Source organism: Camelus bactrianus, chromosome 2 (assembly GCF_048773025.1).
Source record: "Camelus bactrianus isolate YW-2024 breed Bactrian camel chromosome 2, ASM4877302v1, whole genome shotgun sequence".
Lineage (NCBI taxonomy): Eukaryota > Metazoa > Chordata > Mammalia > Artiodactyla > Camelidae > Camelus > Camelus bactrianus.
Genome location: NC_133540.1, coordinates 105,755,500 through 105,774,419, shown reverse-complemented (window position 1 = coordinate 105,774,419; position 18,920 = coordinate 105,755,500). Strand labels below are relative to the sequence as shown.

The 18,920-nt window shown below is 38.6% G+C and overlaps 1 protein-coding gene across 6 annotated transcripts in view; it reads right to left on the bottom strand.

Moving 5' to 3' along the window:
- The window catches only part of ATP8A1 (ATPase phospholipid transporting 8A1), a 214,507-nt gene that overhangs the window by 46,590 nt on the left and 148,997 nt on the right, over positions 1-18,920 (bottom strand). For all 6 annotated transcript variants that reach the window (XM_074348531.1, XM_074348524.1, XM_074348539.1 and 3 more), the window contains 2 exons: positions 3,432-3,615; positions 3,231-3,341 (listed from right to left, as the gene is read on the bottom strand). In XM_074348531.1, the coding sequence (XP_074204632.1) occupies positions 3,231-3,341; positions 3,432-3,615 (295 nt within the window). The remainder of the gene's footprint in view (positions 1-3,230; positions 3,342-3,431; positions 3,616-18,920) is intronic.

The window sequence follows — 18,920 nt, the reverse complement described above, 5'->3', positions numbered from 1 at the left end:
CTTCCTGGAAAACCTGGATGCGACTAACTGCTTGAAATAAAAGGTCTTATTTTGCTAGGAAGGAGTCAGATGTTCCAGAGAAATGGGGAAAAAACAAAACGAAACAAAATCCCAAGTCTTTAGAAAATGCCAGTAATTTCAGTGAACACCTAGAGCTGCTGCTGGGCGGCCCCCACAAGTAAGTGCTTTACCCTGCCACCTGCCAAATCTGTATTTATTTGTTTGGCTGTAATTTACGGCAATGCAGTAGCTAGCTCGTGATATCCCTGGCAGGACAGCAATGGGAAAAGCAGTTTTTGCAGATAACCTATAAAACCATTAGTGTCCCATGCTATTCCTTTATTAGCAAAGAAACTTTGGACCTGCTTCTCCTGGTTTTATTTTCTAGCTTCCATGCCCCAGCAGAGGCGTGGCAGTTAAAGCTTCACAGACATTTCCCTGATGGAGCATTTCTGCATATTAAACAGCAGCTTACAAACAGTCAGTGAGTCCTCTGCTCCCACGCCTGATCAGCACAAAAAACTGAAAGGAGAGGTTCGAGACTGGCAGTTGCCCTCACTAGAGACATTCAATGATGTGTTTTCTGTCTATTCATCCACAGTATTGACATGAGCCATTAACATCTGCAGAACTTGTTTTAGCTGGCAAAAGTTGGGTATCTGGGAATTGATTTAAAAGGTCAATTCGTTTCCAAGATAGTTGAATTATATTCAAAATACATTAACATAAACTGCTAAAAGAAAAATAACTTAAGAATGAGATTTCCAGTAAAGTTTAGGACGTACTTCCTTTTCAACATGTAAAGAATTTGATCAGTGTTAAATATCTCTCAAAGAGGCTTTAAATTCAAAGCCAAGTGAAATTCAGGGCTAATCAACCACAAATCGCATAACTCTGGGTTTGAAACAGAGCGTACAGATTTCGTTTTTCATTTGAGTTTAATATATTTTATTTCTCCCATTAGTGTGTAATTTTGACCACTTCGTCGTTGGTTGTCAAATAATATAGATTTAAAAAGTGGCAAGTTGAGTAGTCTTATTTCATTCTGAACAATTAAATTTTTGTAAGCAGATTTATTACTGCCAGTGGCTTTAAACTCCTGCTACTTTCAAAAGTGTATGTAAAAAAACTGTATAAATTGATATTCTTTTGAATGTCAATGTTTTGGGATGAGAAGAAAATGCAACTACAAAAGTTAGAACTATAGAGAGGATTGGGTATCAAAAATAATTATTTTAGAAAAGAATCACAAATTTATATAAAAGAGTTCTTTTTTTAATCTTATAAGCTTTTCTGGAAGTGCATTTTGCTTCAAAACACAGACTATTCCAGACCAAACTTAGTAATGAACAATAAGTAAATTCATAGATTATCCTGTTTATGTTCCAAGTTCTTGATTATTTTACCTAATGGGTTGCAATCTAATGACAGCTTTTTAGTGACTGATAAATAACCTGCCTGCATGCTTCAAACCTAAGTTTTCCCTTTACTAGTCTGATGCATAAAAAGAACTACGCTAAGTCAACATTTTGATAAGGAGATAAACATTCTGACAGGCATAAAGACCAGCTGAAGCAAACATACAGCAGCTACAACTAATTCATCAACAGGGGTAAGGGGGAATCTACTGAGTTTTTTGGTTTAAAGTGTTACTTCTGTGGTGTAAAATATGGGGTATTATTTCCACCTGGCAAATGGTTAGGTTCTGTCTTTCCTGATCGATGGGCAGAAACAGTGAACAGAGTCGAGGGCAAGGTGGCATAAGCAAACATCTGTAAGGGAGCCTGGAGCAGATTTACGAGGGCATAGGCAGCTCCTCTGACAGGAGTGGAAGATAGAGGGATTTCTTAAGAAGCTATGGAGGGGGCAGGGTATAGCTCAAGTGGCAGAGCGCATGCCTAGCATGCAACAAGGTCCTGGGTTCAAACCCCGGTCCCTCCTCTAAACAAATAAGTAAACCTAGTTACCTATAACCTCCCTGACCCCCACCACCACACACACAAAAAGAAAAAAAATGCTTTGTGAAGCCTCAAGAGGAGCAAGGAATAAGCATTACAAATATTGTTTCTGATGATAAAATGGTAAAAAAAAAAAAAAAAAGTAACTTGCGTACCACACCCTGAATCTGCTTATTCATCTATTAGTGTCGTGCTATCCACGGTGGTAGCCACTGGCTACGCGGCTCCCTGAACACTTGAAATGTGATTAGTCCAAACTGAGATATACTCTAAGTGTAAAATACACACCAGATTTTGAACATTTAGTGTGAAGGAAAAAAGTGAGATACTGTATTAATAATATATGCTGAAATGATAATATTGAATATATCCAGTTAATTGAAAGATAATTAAAACATTTATTTAGGCTTTAATTTTTTTTACTTGTTCACATGGCTCCTAGAAAATGTGCATTCACACATGCAGCTTGTTTTATGTTTCTGTTGGCAAGCTCCAACAGAACCTTGCTTGATTTACTTTGTAGCTGCTGAACTAAGCCTGGGGCCTGGCATCCAGCAGGTACTGTAAAAATGTTCGCAGAACAAAATGCATCCTCTTAGAAGCGATATTCCTGACCCAGGTTATGTTTTCATGTTAAATGATGTCATATTTGCTACATGAAAAGGAATATAGAAATTTCTTGTTATCCAGACACAGGAAGTGAGTCTTCTAATTTTTAGACAAATTCCTCATTGTCTGGACTCAACTTACCAAACTCAGAAACCAAAACAAGGGATCCTTGTATATAATTATCTAAGTTTGAACTACGAGAAGGCTAAGAACTGCAAGGTGGCCAATACCAGCAAAGCCACCCGTGCCTCCTACCAGATTAGATCCCCTGGTAGAGCTGACATCCCCAGTTTTCTGTCCACTGTCCCTTCCTTTTCTTTTTAAACACCGTCTTCCTTGTTTGCATCCCGAAACAGCGTATCGTTTTCTCTCATGTTTTTGAGCTTTATAAAAAAATGCTATAGAGTTTGCAGTCTTTTAAAACCTGAACACATTAGTTTATGACCAATTGTAATTCAACATTTCTAACCAAAGCTGTAGCATGTTTTTAGTCAGAATTTAAACCTTGTTCTCCATGGCTGACAAACGTGTTGTTTTAACAGATTAAGAAGTTAGAAAAAGTGGGCAAATGAAGGATTAATTACAATGATGAGAAAATGTCCTCACCAAGAGAATTCTCACGTACATGCGCAGATGACAAGGATTTTAAACGGAACGTGTTACCTCGATGATGTAGAGGACGATGTTCTTGTAGAAGCAGTACAAAATGCACTTGGAGACTCTGTTATAGTTCCAGGCACCATGAACCATCAATAAATTCTTCAAATACTTGAACTAAAATGAGAGTGGGAAAAAATTAGTATTTTCCTCTTCAGAGGGCAGCTGCGCGGGACGAACGGTGTGTCCCGCGGGGCGACGAGGTACCTGCGCTATGGAGTAATCGGAGGAATTAGCCGCCTGAAGGCCTTCGTTGCCGCTGATCCCAACCCCCACGTGTGCCGTCTGGATCATGCTGACGTCATTTGCTCCATCCCCGATGGCAAGGGTTATGACTTTAACTTGTTTTTTAACCATCTCAACGACTTCAGATTTTTGAAGTGGAGAAACCCTTTAGATAAAAAAAAAAAAAAAAAAAAAAAAAAAAAATTAATTAACTTCGTTTTCTGAAAAAGAATTTTGAGATGTTATAGTCCTGAAGGATAAAAGCAGCAGAAGAGGCAAATGACTAGGTCTCTGAAGAATCATCATGGAAAAGCCCTAGGTTTACAAATGTTTAGCTCTCTGTGAGCCTGGCTGGCCACTTTTAGGGAAAAAATAAGGCCCTGGGAGCAAACCTCTAGGTGAGAGAAACTACAATGCCTTGCTAAGCATCAGTGTACCAGAATGCTTGCAGACATTTGTTAAAAAATGACATCTGAGTTCAGAAATTCCATTACTTCCTAACAAATAACATCAGAATGTCTAATTCCTCATTTTTGACTGAAAAAGAAAGCCAGAAAGGCTGTTGAGTGGTGTCCAAATACCAACTAAACCCTACACTACACGTGGAAAATAAAAGTTTCGAGCCTCTGCAAGCTGACTTTAGACGATGGACTATACATTTAGAACGACTTAAACCTTTACTTGAATTAACAGTAGGGAACTGGCTAACTTCTCAACCTGTCCTCAGGCACCCTGGTGAATCAACCAGAGTCAATACCAAGCACTTGATTGCAAAGCTCATGTGCCTCAGTCTTCTTCCAAAGCTACTGACAATGGCCAAGTAGAATCAAGCAACCTTTAACAGAAAGGCAGGTCAGGAACAGGGAACACGAGCATTCACACTAAAATCGTATTTGGTGTTACCTTTGGAGCAACTTATCACAGACTTTTAAAAGCCGTTTAAGAAATAAACCCCATGACAATCACAGAAGAGCTCCATGACAGAAAACATCAGTGTGATTGACTTATACTGTCCACATGGTCTTGGTGATTAAAGAGAAAGAAAGGAAAACTGAACAGTGAACTGGCTCAGTAAACTATTAAGTAAACTGAGAAACACGTAATATATACAGTGTTAGTGGACAATAGAAACAACTCAGAGCTAAACTCTTTATCAAGGTTAAGTGCAGTACATACCTGCAGGAACATGATTAATTATTTATTATTTGGGGTGGGAGTGGGTATAGCTCAGTGGTAGAGTGCATGCCCAGCATGCATGTGGTCCTGGGTTCAAGCCCCAGTACCTCCATTAAAAAGAAATAAATTAACATAATCACCTACCCCTCTCCCTGCAAAAAAGCAGTATCTCTAGCAAACTCCAAAAACTTATTTGGAGAGGGGATAGCTCAGTGGTAGAGCATGTACTTGGCATGCACGAGATTCTGCATTCAATCCCCAGGACCTTCATTTAAAAAATAAATAAATAAACCTAACCCCCCACAAGTAATCCCCTCCCCCCCAAAAAAACAACAAATAACAAATATCATTTGTTATTCTACTTAGAAATGGAGATCATGACTCTGCAAGACTCAATACATCTTTGCATGTTTCCCTGATTATTCCCTTAGGAAAAATTCCTCGCAGTTGATATTGTGCATAAACATGTGCTTTCAGGAGGTCCAGCTGCCCTTCTCAAAGGCTTTAGCCAAGAACAGATCCGGTCTTTATTTCAAGTTTGAGATTCACTGCGTTAGGCTCTGAGTTGATGCAGAGTGAACCAGTCTCCTCATCTTCGTATTCCTAGTGCTGATCCAGAATAGGTACTCAATAAACGGCTGCTGCATGAAAGAATTATTTTTAATTCTTTCTTTGGATTTCCTTTCGGAGTCTGGTGATAGCACCAAGTGACAACTGTGACACAGGAAGGGAATGGGTAAATGTCAGGCCATGAATGGGCTTTTCCACTGTGAGCCCTCATTTTTCTTCAAAGCAATTTTCAATTCATTTTCACATTTTATTTAATTTTTTTTAACAGGCTAATATAAATTGGTAAGCCCACTGGCTCTAGGCCAATGTTTTCAACATGGACTACGGCTGACATTTAGTAAATGTCAAAAAAGAATGCTCACCTAGAAATGATCTAAAAAGAAAATGGGAAATGGGCATGAAAAGAGAAAAGCATTTGAAAACATTGATCAAATTCCCTTTACAATTTAACAGGCTCACGACGTACATCCATTGTGAAGTCACACCATGGAATCAATGGAGCCTTGAAACACTGGTATTGTTCTTTATTTTTTTTTCTCCCCATATGCTGAATGTGTAATAAAGAAGAAATCTCTGCACAGGGAGCTAATATTAGTAATTTAAAGGAGCATCAGAGAAGAGCTGGATTCAAAAATCTTATGGTAGCTCACAGAGAAAAAAAATGTGACAATGAGTGTGTATATGTCCATGTATGACTGAAAAATTGTGCTGAACACTGGAATTTGACACAACATTGTAAAATGATTATAAATCAATTAAAAAAAAAAAGAAAAGAGCTGGATTAAACTTCATTATCTTTTTTCATGGCTATTACAACCAACCAGTGCTTTCTCTGCTTGACACTGCAATTTTCAATACCCCCAAATTAAAATCAGCTGAAGATTTTATACCAACTCTGTGGGTGTGGCTAACTCAGGTATTAAAAACAGAGTATGAGCTCCCTTGGCAAGAACAATGCTTTTTTTTTTTTTTTAAATATGATGATGTAGTGAGAGACATCCCCCAAATTACACTGCAGCTGCTACGAGCAAGGGTATCTGCTTCCATTATCAAGATAAAAGTAGACAACTGGCTTGGAAGAAGACTCAAGAAACAGAGGAAGCCCTGGTATCTGACGGGTTTGAAATAGCGGTGGGTTGCTAAACAAAGATGTTAGATTTAAGTGGGGACTCATAAAATAAAATGTATCCACTTAAAACATTTAACTCAAGATATAAATGTACCAGCTTGTGATGTAGGGCAAAGAACCTTACTCTGCAAAGGAGTTTGTTTTTACAATTCTGCCTATTTTTCTTGCAGAAATCTCACTGATGAGGCACAATCCATGGTTTGTTTCATTAAGTGAGGACTAGAATGTAATGATGCCCCCCCCCCCAGTTTATTATGATCTTACCCCAAGTTCAACAGCATATTTTTTAAAGTTTTTCTAGAACATGATACTTGGTTTTCCTAGCAACAATTCTGACTAGATTACTTTTTGACGACTTGCATCTAATTAAATGATGATTACTTTAAGGAGTACAACAGGAATACACAGATTAAGGAACAAGCACCCACAGAGTCCCAGTAAGCATCAAGTGGACTCATGCAAGCAGAAGTGCAGGCAGGCACTAAAGACTGTCCTTCCAGGTCTGGGCATGATGGGCGGTGGGCAACCACCAGCATGTCTTAGGGAGGGAATGTGGTTTAATGGGACTCAGCTCAGTCAAGCTGAACTCAGTTCAACAGATCTTCTATTTCTTTTATAGCATCCATTTGAAAAAGCTGTTCCTTGCTACAAGGGGGCTCTACAAGATAGCAAAACCAAATTATAAGACATTAAAAATGAGTGCTGCATAAGGCTGTTTCATCTACTTGCCAGTTCTTAACAATTTCAGAGGATGTCGAAATTAGCATGGGCTGCAAAAGCCTTCTTTGATGAGTTAGAATTTGACGTGGCCTTGACCAGGAGAGGAGTGCTCACATCACAGAAATAGCACATATTAAATTTCTTTAACCTCATGTTAGAAATTCTCCAGAATATATTCCTTTCTACTGTTGTGTTTCCACCTTATAAAAGATCACCTCCTTCACTCATTAGAGTTTACTTTAACTTTTGTACACTTGCTTCTGTATTGGTACAATTTCCAGAATAGTCTAGGACAATCTTACCACACAAGTTAACTCTTCCAAATGTCTATCAAGAACCACAAATCCATGATTGAAATGATCTCAAACCTAAATTTTACAAATACCAATAGTGATCCAATGCACAGCTCAGAAATATCATAGAAGCACTCTGTTTTCTACTCTAGTTTTATAAAAAATTTTTTTATAATCACCAGTGGGTCTGCATCAGGACATAAATTATTCACGGTTCTCTTCTCTTCCACTGTCACTCTTTTTTCTTTGTAAGAAGGCAGAGACTCTGTGGAAAAGGACTACACATTCAGCATAGGCTGTCAAGTCCAGCTTTCTTCCTCGTGACTCCACAAACAGAGGGTGGTCCTTTGCGACACAACCTAGCAGTGCACTGAGTGCAACATGCTCTTCAGATATGATTTTGGCTGCAGTTTCCACACGTGTTATTCATTATTTTTCTTATTTGCTATGTAGTAACTCTCTGCCCTGTGAACATTAGGTCGGAGCACTGGAAATTTTTACCATTTAAGCTGGAAAGCATATGGGGAAGCCCATCTCATACGAGCTGCATTTGGCACCCTTTTAATGGGATTAGCTAAATGAATCACCTTTTTGAATGGAATAAGGATTATATGAGCATGTATATACACAGTCACATAATAAAGAATATCTGAAGGGAATTTTTATAGGTAGCTAACAGGAGTACAATAATTTATCTTACTGTGTTGTGTTTTTAGGTTAACAACCTAGAAAAATCTCACATGTACACTAGAAGTTATGCTGATAATACATTCACTTAAAAATTTATATTGTAAACTTACAAGTTACTATAAAGTTGCTTTTGGGAAGTAAATCTAGAAAAAAATTAAGAACATGGAGTAACATCATCTTTCTTTATTATCCTGAAGTGCTTTGCATAATGACCCCATATGGATAGAGCCCCTGTATTTACTAAGCCTGAGGGCTGCTCCTGATGGCTATCAAGAGGTCAGGGTCATTGGTGGGGGATCTGCTGTACTTTGCTTTGCAACAAACTTCCTAAGTTTTCTCTTTGTGAATATCAGTCTATTCCCCATTGAGTCATATTATGATGACTAATAAAGAAATTACACAAGGGGAGAAAAACCTAAGAGAAAAATTTATGAGATCTTACTTAACTCTTTGTTGAACTAAAATTTGCTAGGCTCATTTATAAAGTTTTGAACCGAGGAGGAGTTAAAATAGGGCAAAAAAAAAAAAAATCTGTGTTACATGTACCCAAATTACATAAATATTATAAACACTTCTAGAAACTCACCATCAATTTATTACTGGAATGAAAACAGCTGCTTAAAAAGCAAATCCTAAAAATGATTCTTAGCACAGGGCACACAATGAAACATTCACCCACTTCTAGGTGAGAGACTTGTGATGTTCAAGTGACTGATGAGTGGGTGCTCCCCCAGCCTCCAAATGATGAGTGAGTGCTCGCTCCCCTAGCCTCCAAAAGCAACATCTGTGGATGCCCTGTGAAGGCAGAGGCATCAAGGGGAACTTACAACGTGGGGAATCTACAGAAATAAAATGCAGATAGCCTTGCCATAGGACAAAAAAGGAAAGTAACTTTAAAAAAGATTTCTTTTTGCAATGCATCTTAGATGCAAAACTTCTCTTTTGCGGAATTTATGTTGTTATAGGTAAACTTTGGTTTCAATGGTTCAGAAAATATTTTAAATAACGACTGACCATATGGATAGTGTATGTTTGAATATGCATGTATGTGTGTGTGTGTAGGCACCCCAAACTACTAACTGGCAAAGATACCTTATAAAAGGCACTAAAAACAAAGCTCCTTCTAGTAGAAATCTTTATCACTGTAGTCACACCACAGAAAAGTTTGTCCACAGTGGTACCATTCATTAAAAAAAAGGTTGGTCTGTCTGTCTGTCTGTCTGTCTGTCTGTCTGTCTATCTATCTATCCATCTATCTATCTATCTATCTATCTATCTATCTATCTATCTATCTATCTATCTATCTATCTATCTATCTAGGACCTAGTACTCTGCTTAGCACTCAGCGGATGTAAACATGGTAGTAGAACTGAATAAATGGAAATTTTGCAAGAAAGAAAAATTAACCTCACTATCCATGAAGCTAAGATCACAACTCTTGTTCATTTTAGATGGCTCACTGTTAGGAGGCAGTCTGTTTAACCCGCCATGTATCTGGAGTAGAGAGGAACTAAGTACAGGATACTGGATTCTTCAGGGTGGGAAAGACAGGTGAAAAACCATTAAGTGGAGAAGGAAACTTACTACTTCTTTAGCGGAAAGTGGGCATATTCAGAGTAGATTAGAACCAGATGACAGGGGCCTCTGCATGCACGGTAAGAAAGTCCGAATGTCACAGCTGGCTCTAAGCAGTAAGTTAAAAGTTTATGAGCCAAAAGTGAATATAATAGAAGCAGTGACTTAAAAATATTAATTTGGGTTGCTCAGAACATATATACATACAGACAGACATACACATACCTTAATTAAAAATATTTCATTGCTAAAAAAATGCTATCATCTGACAACATCTGTGAAGTACAATACAATTAGGTATGTCTGTATATAAAATAGATGGAGATATCTGTGGATGTATCTGGACTTTACCTAGGATGAGGACAATGAAAATGAAAAGAAGGGACATTTAGTTGGTGGGGGTTTTCAAATCAAAGTGGAATCAGAGATGATCCCTAGGGTTTCAAAGTTGGGTTATTAGGAAAATGAGGGATTAAACATAAATAGAAAAGGCAGGAAGATATATAGAAGAAAAATATCAGGGATGTTCTAAATACTCAGAAGGTCAGATATCACTGAGATATTCTAGTGGAATCACTAAGCAAGCTGATGGAAAAGTCAGAACTGAGCTTGGAAAAGGATGCAGAGCCGGGGTTGTACATTCAGATGTCATCCACTCATCAAGTATTTAGTGACCTTTTACTATGTGACAGAATTTCTATGGAAGAATATAAGGAGAAGAAAGGAAATGAAATAGAAGACCTCAGAATCCTCCTTCTGCCCCTAGGAGTTACTAGCTTAAGGACTTATTGAGCCACTGTCTCAGGCGTCAGATGTTAAAAGCCTACATGACAATGGTTTCTCTATGGACTCTTGCTTTAAAGAGATAGAAGTAGTGGAGAGAGAGACGGTAATTTCTTCAACATGGGGCAAGGCCCAGCCACCACTTTCTGTCTAGGGAGCCTTGCCTGATAGGACTGGTGGGCTTCCAACCGTGAAGCACGTCTACTCGAGAAGGCGGACTGCTTTCCCCTTCTAGCTCTGCCTTATAGTGACCTTGCTCTCAGAGGGAAGACCTACGGCCTCCATCTCCCCCCATACACCATGTCTGCTCGTAGCCCATGGGGCACTGATTCTCTTCCCTTTTCCCGTGACTCTGGTTAGGTAAGGAAAGGCTGGAGCTTCTCTAGGCTTAAAGAAAATCAGTCTGCCCTTCTTTCCTTCCTTCCTCTGCCCTCCACTCCTTTTGAATTCTCTTCTGTGTGGATGGTTTCTCCAAGGAGTCTTCTCTCAGAAATACCTAGTGGTGGATGGAAGAAGTGGGAGCACAGGCTATCGACAGAAATTGGAATAAAACCCAGAGGATGCCATGAATTAGAAAAGGAGTTCACTAGACTTCGGGGTCACCATTATCAGTTAACACAAAATCTGTGAGAAACCTTTGGGTAAACAGGAAATGGGTAAGAGTGGTGTACCAGAGGCCGTAGGGGAACAGCCAGGTGGGGAAAGCTTTCCCACTTCTCCGTGGTGCCCTGTGCAAGCCCAGGCTGACCAGTGTGGGGGGCTGAGGCTGGGCTGGATTGAGCTAAGGGGCTCCTCTCCCAACAAAACTGTGAACTTTGGTTTAGGCTTGGAGTCTGTGGAAACTCGAAGTCCACAAAGTAATATGTTTGAAAAACAAAACATACCAAATCCAGGAGTATCCCCAGTGTTCTAAAGGTAAAACCTCAGGAAATTTCTCCCCTCATGCCTCAGAGAGGAAAGTCAAGCTTTCTGGTCAACCTCAGGGCATGAAGCCAGGCAGAGACAGGTGCCAATGGTATGGGTGTGCTGAGAACCCTTGAACGTTACCTCGCTCAGGCAATTTCATCAGAATGTGGCTGCCTTTAACAAGAGTGGTGTTTGGATAAAGGAACTAGGGGAAAACAGGGATTCACTGAGCCCTGTCTCCAAATTTGCCTCATGTTAGGACCTAGCTTTCACTTTTGCCTCAGAGGGAACATTACTGCTCACTAGGGAAAATGGGGAAAAATGGTTTCAAAGGGAATACTTATAAGATAGGAGAAGATTATGAGCACAAAAGAAATATAATAACTTATAAAAAAGTAGAACTTGTAAAAGCAGAGATAACAAGAATTTTTAAAAAGTTTAATGAAAAATAAACCTTGGAAAAATAAGGTGAGATCCTGGAAACATCTAACGGGAACAAGGAGTTACAGTGAAGAATCAATTGAGAATAAGTTATATAAAACTATAACTGCTAAAATAAAGAAGCCAATAGTAAACTGAGTAGTCAATATGATAGAACCTGAAAGTGAAAACAAAAAATTTTCCCAAAAGATAAGAGGAAATTAAAGATTGTGAAAAAAATGAAAAGAATGGAGGAAAAGAGGTGACTACATATATGTAATGGGAGTCCAAGAAGAGAATAAAAAAGGATAAAATTAAAAAGAATGATTAATAATTTTCCAGAATTAAAGAAAGATATCTATCCTTAGATTGAAAGGGCTTATATAGCACCAAAAAGAAATGCAAGAAAAACGTACCTACTGCAGACACATTATGGTTAAACTACGATTAAGAAAACATTCTAGGGGGTAGGGGGTGGGAAGGGACAGACTGGGATTTCAAAATGTAGAATAGATAAATAAGATTATACTGTATAGCACAGGGAAATATACACAAGATCTTATGGTAGCTCACAGTGGAAAAAAATGTGACGATGAATGTATGTATGTTCACGTATAATTGAAAAATTGTGCTCTACACTGGAATTTGACACAATATTGTAAAATGACTATAACGCAATAAAAAAAAGTTAAAAAAAGAAAAAATTCTAAAGGTTCTAAAGCTTCTAAAAGCTTCTAATATAAAAGTAGATTAATTACAAAGAAAGCAATCTGACCGCTCCTGGATGCATGCACAAAATTACTTTAATATCTTCAGTTCTTGTCTCTTTATGGGGGGGGGGAGGGAAGGAAAGACATACTAATACATACAGACAATAAGTACAAATATGGTCATCAAAACATTAGAAATAATCAGACATAGCATAAATATAGATTGTAAAAGTCTCAAACCAGCTGAAGAAAATCTGATTTAGAGAGTGAGGCCTAATATGGCAATAATTATAATAAATATAAATGGGTTAAATTCATCAATTAGAAGGTGAATTCTCACATTAGATTAAAACAAAAATATCTAGCAATATGGCATCTAAGAGACACACTTCACAATAACAGCTAATATAACACTTACTTGTTCTATGTTCTGAGCTCTTATTTTAATTCATTCAATTCTCTGAATCCTGTATGAGACAGGTTACTATTATTTCCATTTTACAAATGAGGACCCTGAGGCACAAAAGGATTACATAACTTAAGGCAAAATAGTAAGAAAGACAGAGGTGAAGCCAGAATTCAACACTAAGCAGTGTGGATTTAGAGAGAGGACAGCATTTTTAGCTACTATATTATACAGAAGGATCGAACACAAAGGTTTAGAGGTTGGAAAAAAAAAAGGATAAGGCCCATATGAAACAAAAGAAAGCCACGTTAGCAATTTTAATGCCAGATAAACAGAATTTAGGACACAGAAAAGGCCATAATGGTCAGAGAGAAATATTAATAATGTATGATAGCATTCTTCTCATGAGAAATGTTCGATTAGGCTACACAAAATAAAATTTGATAGCATTTCAAAGAGGAATATAATTTTTAATAATAGCTACCAATGCATTGAGTACATATCTTAGGCCATTTATTCCTCACAACTCTATGAACAATTATTTTTATCTGTATTTCAAAGATGAAGAAAACTGAAGCTGGAGAAGTTAACGTATTATTTAGCTACTCAGAGGTGGAGTCTGGACTTAGATTCTGGAAAGTCTGGCCTCAGAGCTTAAGTTCTGGATCATATAGCATTATAAACAGAAGGAAAAGGGTGGATTGTTTAATAAGTGGTATTGGGAGAATTTGCTTACTGTGTAGAAATGAATAATGCTGGACCCCTTCTCCTTCATATCCATACAAAAAACATAAAGCTATAAAGTTAACAGAAAAAAACGTAGGAGAATATCTTCGTGGGTGGGAAGTTTTTACTATCCCAAAAGCACAAACCTTAAAGGGAAAAATTAATGGAATTTGACTGTCTCAAGGTCAATGATTTTTGTTCCAGGAAGAATACCACAGGCAGAACTGAGAAGGGAGCTGGATTAGAAGATATTCGCCATGTCTATACCCAGCAAAGAATCAATATGCAGAACATACAAAGAATTCTTGTACATATGCAGGAAAAATATACAGGAAACCCAATGGAAAGCTCTGTATCCGGAGCCTTCTTCAGTGTGCTACTTTTTCTCATAACAAGTGTTACCATTGACTTTATGTCTATCTGATATGTAATAAATCAATTATAATCACTCATACACACAGCATTTACTGCCTTTTGTATGCATCTGTGTATTTATTTTACTGAATAACAGCTACAATGTGAAGGCATGGATTATTTTTTCTTGTTGTTCATTGTTCTATTTATGGCACATAATAGGTGCTTGAAAAACACTTTGAATGAATGAATGAAAGAAAAAAAAGAAAGAATGAGTGAATGTACTTCAAAAGCAGAAATCCAGAGGGTTAAACATTTAAATAAAGAGCTATTCAATCTCCCTAGTATTCACAGAAACGAAAATCAAAACAAGGTGCCACTTGTTAAACATCAAATTGGCAAAGTTGTAAAAGGAAGAATGTTAAGTGTCGATATGAAGGTAGGGAGACAGCAACCTTCCTACATGGATCTGGGAGTACATACTAGCGCAGCTGTTTTAGAGCAATGAGATAGTTCTGATAATTCGGATTGAACTGAAATATATATCCCACAGCCAGGCATTCCCATTCCTAAGTATATATCCTAGAAAAACACTTGCATGGGTACACAGGATATTCATTTCGGCACTTTCCATGGTAGCAAAGATTGAGGGGCAATTTATGTGTCTATCACTACAAGAACAGATGAATAAAGTGGTGTATATGTGAAGACGTAAACTTGTTCTATACATGGTAACATGGAGAGATCTCAAAAACATGTAGAAAGATTAAAAAAAGGCAAAAAATTATGCTGATATATTATTATAAATAGGCATCTATCCCCCAATTCAAATCACATTTAACAATATTATGCATTTTTCATAGCTACACAGCTATACACATAAAGTATGGCAGATGGACGGGAACCTATTAAATACCTAAGAATGTCTGCCTAAAGAGGAGTGAAAAGAAAGTGACTGGGGATAAAGGGCAAACACTAAAACAATGCCTAAAAATCCAAGAACTTCATTTAGTTCGAGATTCTGTGGTGCTTCCAGCTTAGGGAGAAGGCTAGCTTGCACATCTTCCAGCCTGATTCCTTTGCCTCCCTGGTCCTCTAGCACCTTGGAGGTACTTCTCCCTAGAACAGAGGGAAGGCACAGGGGTGACAGAGCAGGATGCATGTATATGGTCCTGGGTTTATAATATATCTGTTGCTATTTTTTAAATTCTTTTTTAAAAAATTGAAGTGTAATTGATTTACACTGTTGTGTTAGTTTCTGGTGTACAGCACAGTGATTCAGTTTATATATATATATATATAATAGGTTATTACAGTATACTGAATATAATTCCCTGTGCTATACAGTAGGACCTTGGTGTTTATCTATTTAATATATCTTAGTGTGTATCTGCTAAATTCAAACTCCTAATTTATCCTTCCCCCCAACCCTTTCCCCTTTGGTAACCATAAGTTTGTTTTCTATGTCTGTGAGTCTTCTTCATATTTTGCAAATAAGTTCCTTTGTGTCATCTTTTTAGATTCCACATATAAGTGATATCATATGACATTTGTCTTTCTCTGATGGACTTCACTTCCAATGGTAACTTTCAGGTCCACCCATGTTGCTGCAAGTGGTATTATTTCATTCTTTTTTTATGGTTGTATCCCTTGCTATTGACACCTCAGTTTAAACCAACTGATTTCAGGAAACAGACACATTTATGGATTTGTTTTGAATCCAAGGGCACAGAAAAATTTAACGGGGATGCCAGACTGTGCAGCTGTCCCAACAGAAAGAATGTCAGTCATTTTTGAGGAATCATGAAGGAAGGGAAACATGCCAGGTGAGGAGAGATGGTCACGTGTCTCAGTTCTCAAGAAAAAAGAATGCGTCTGTAAGTAACAGACTAGAAGTCCGGGGTGAACTCCATCAATATTCTGGGAAAAGTTTTGTCAGAACTGACTCCCTCTACTGTTCGTTCATGAGCCACAGAGTCCATTACAGGGGATGGCTGACTACAGCCTCCGGGGCAAATCTGGGCAGCATCCTACTTTTACATAAAGACTTACAGGGTCACAGCCACACCCATTCATCTGTGTAGTGCCTGTTGCTGCTTCCAAGCTGCAACATCAGAGTTAAGTAGCTGTGACAGAGACTGGCCCATAAGCCTAAAATATTTACTCTCTGATTTCTTTGCAGAAAAAGTTTGCCACTTGCTCTATAAAATACTCCCTCTTGGAAATGCCATCTGGCACCATCGCTTCTTTCATGTCTCAATATAAAGCCTGTCGTTTTATGGCTGTTTCTGTTTTCTTTATACTGCCCTCTTGGCAAATATACCTTTTGTTTTCCAAGACCATCTTCCCCTAGGATGCTGTCTCTCCTTTCTCTTCGCTCTGTGCCCTGCAGCGTCCAGGCAGCCATGACCTGCTGTTCTGCCTGATCTCGACTCCTGGAACTCTAGCCTGGCTCAAGATGCCAAACCTTTAATTTGCCCTAAGCAGCGATGGCTCAGATAGGCTTATTAACAAGTGGGTCATCACTAGAAACCATCCAGGGTTCAAGGGAACCAGTTATACCAAACTAACTCTGCTTCCGTTTCCCGGACAAGCTGATCCCCAGTCTGGCAGATCAGAGAACTACTGTAGGTTCCACATCCCATGTCCTTCGCAAACCAGAAAATGAAGTCCTCTCACTCCATCACTGGAGAAATGAAGGAGAATGGGAAGCCTCAGGTGGCTGTGCACGTGACCGAGGAACATATTAGAGTGATTTACTGATTTATGTAAAGTTTTAGGGAGGCCTTTAGTGGAAGGCTGCAGAGCTCTGTACTTCTGACTGCTGAACAGAAAAGAATCCTAAAGAATTTGAATGTAGTTATGGAAGAGGTATTTACTTATTCCAAGTGAGCAAGATACAAAACAGAAAGAAACTTTAATAACTAAGACAGAACTTAAGAGGGATGGTGATGGAAATCAAGACAGCAGTTATCCTTGTGGGGATAATAAAATAAAGGGGGCATGAGGGGGCTTCTGGGGTGCTGGTCATGTTTGTGTGTTTGATAAGGCAGTATGCTCACTTTGTGAAAATTCACTGAGATTTACACTCATGTTTGATCAGAATTATATAACCTGAAGTTCTAATTCGTGTATGTGTGTGTGTGTGTGTGTGTGTGTGTGTGTAGGTGATGGAGGTTTATGTAAACTGAGTCACCTGTGAAACTGTATAATGTTGAATTAAAGTGAGACTCTATAGCATTTAGATTCCTCATAAATTTTTAGATACTTTACTGCCCAATAAGGACTTCCCTGATCGTGTACATCATAACTGGCTACCAGGCTGTCATGTGGCCATGCGGCTCCTTTAACATTACTCAGTACAGGCAGAACCACAAATGAGATGGACAGGGCTGAGCAACTTATTGTTATATTAAAGCAAAAATGGGTATTTTATGAAGTTATAAAATTTCTTCAGTGTGTCCTCTTTTAGCCATATATTTATGAAATAAATCTTCTCTCAACATTTCCAACATTTATTCATATTTTCTTGGAAGCAAATATAAGGTTGACATTCATTAAGAGTTTGTAAGTCTTCTCAAAGCCAAACATCTGCTTGGCATCCAGTGGTGTTCATAAACTTTCTTCTTTAAAGGAATGTCTGTTGAGCATTTATTAGCTTCATTTGTGCTTTATGACTACCCTTTAAGTAGAACATTTATTTAGAGAAATCCCTTATTTAAGACAGTCCCAAAAGATTCAAGAAGTAGACCTGACTTGACCCTTTACTTAACATACTCACGCTATGACAAAAAGTATTCAAGGTGTCCCCTTAGACCTCTTCTTGGAGGGCCCCTCGATTGAACTAAGGTGAAAGGTTTTGCCTGGAATGTCACTCCCGAGTGACGACACTCATCGGAGTCAAGTGTTTTTTTACGCACGATGGGGAAAATGGCCCAGAAGGGGCTTACACTTTGATTGGAGATGTTGCAAGTAGGGAAAAATGCTGACTTCAATTTAACTTCTGCTTTTCAGAAGACATGAGTACATAAATTATGTAGAAGAACAGTGATTACCAGACAGTCTAAAAGCTTGGAGGCTCTAGGCCAATTTTCAACCAACTGTCACAGAATGTAAGTTTCAAAATATGTTTAAACTACACTGACAACTACAGAAAAAAATGTAAAATTCTTTGAAAGGCTGGAGTATGTGAACTGACGAGGATCTCAGAAACCACATGCTACTTAACACGCAGCTAGTCCACTGCAGTGTCCCCACTCTCTTCTGGAGGGAATATTAAAAGAGGCAGGACAGATGCTTCCCTGAATTAAGCTGATCCAAGCAGCAGATGACTCCTCCCAGCACAGAGCAGCCAACAGAAGTAGGGTTCACCTCAAAACTGAAAGGGCTGGGAGAGGGCCCCTGGCCCAGTGGCTTTCAAGCTGGAAGGAGCTAACCCAGGAAGGGTGCGTGCATGGGTTTCCCACCTCTCTATGCCAGAGAAGCTCCAGTCTTAACTGCTGAGGACATCCAGCCTTCCTGGAGGATTTGAATCACTGCTATATGCCAAGCTCTTCATCGTATAGGTCACAAAACCAAGGCCAGAGAGATTCCATTCGTTATCCAAAGTGCAAGAGAGGTAAAGTGAGAAGAGGAATTCCATGAATCCCCAGCTAAAGCACCACTGTACCAATCACACAAGCTGTAAGACCTTAGGGCATAAATACGGGCAGCTGAGACGAGAAATTATTTCTCTGGTCCAGTTAATTTGCAGAATAGCTCTTGTTTTAGCCGTGTACACAAATCATCAGTCTTGCGAGGTTCCCCCACCTCTATCTGTCCAAGGAGTTTCAGGGAGTCTGTGAGGTCCTTAAAGGGGTGCATTCAATTTTCCATGTTTGTGTAAAATTGGTCCATAGCTTTCATTTGTTCATCAAAAGTATCTGTGATCACACCAAACGGTAAGAATCAGTGTACTTGAAGAAGGGAACAAAAGAGAAGGACCACAAAAGGAGTGGTTCAATGTTTATAACT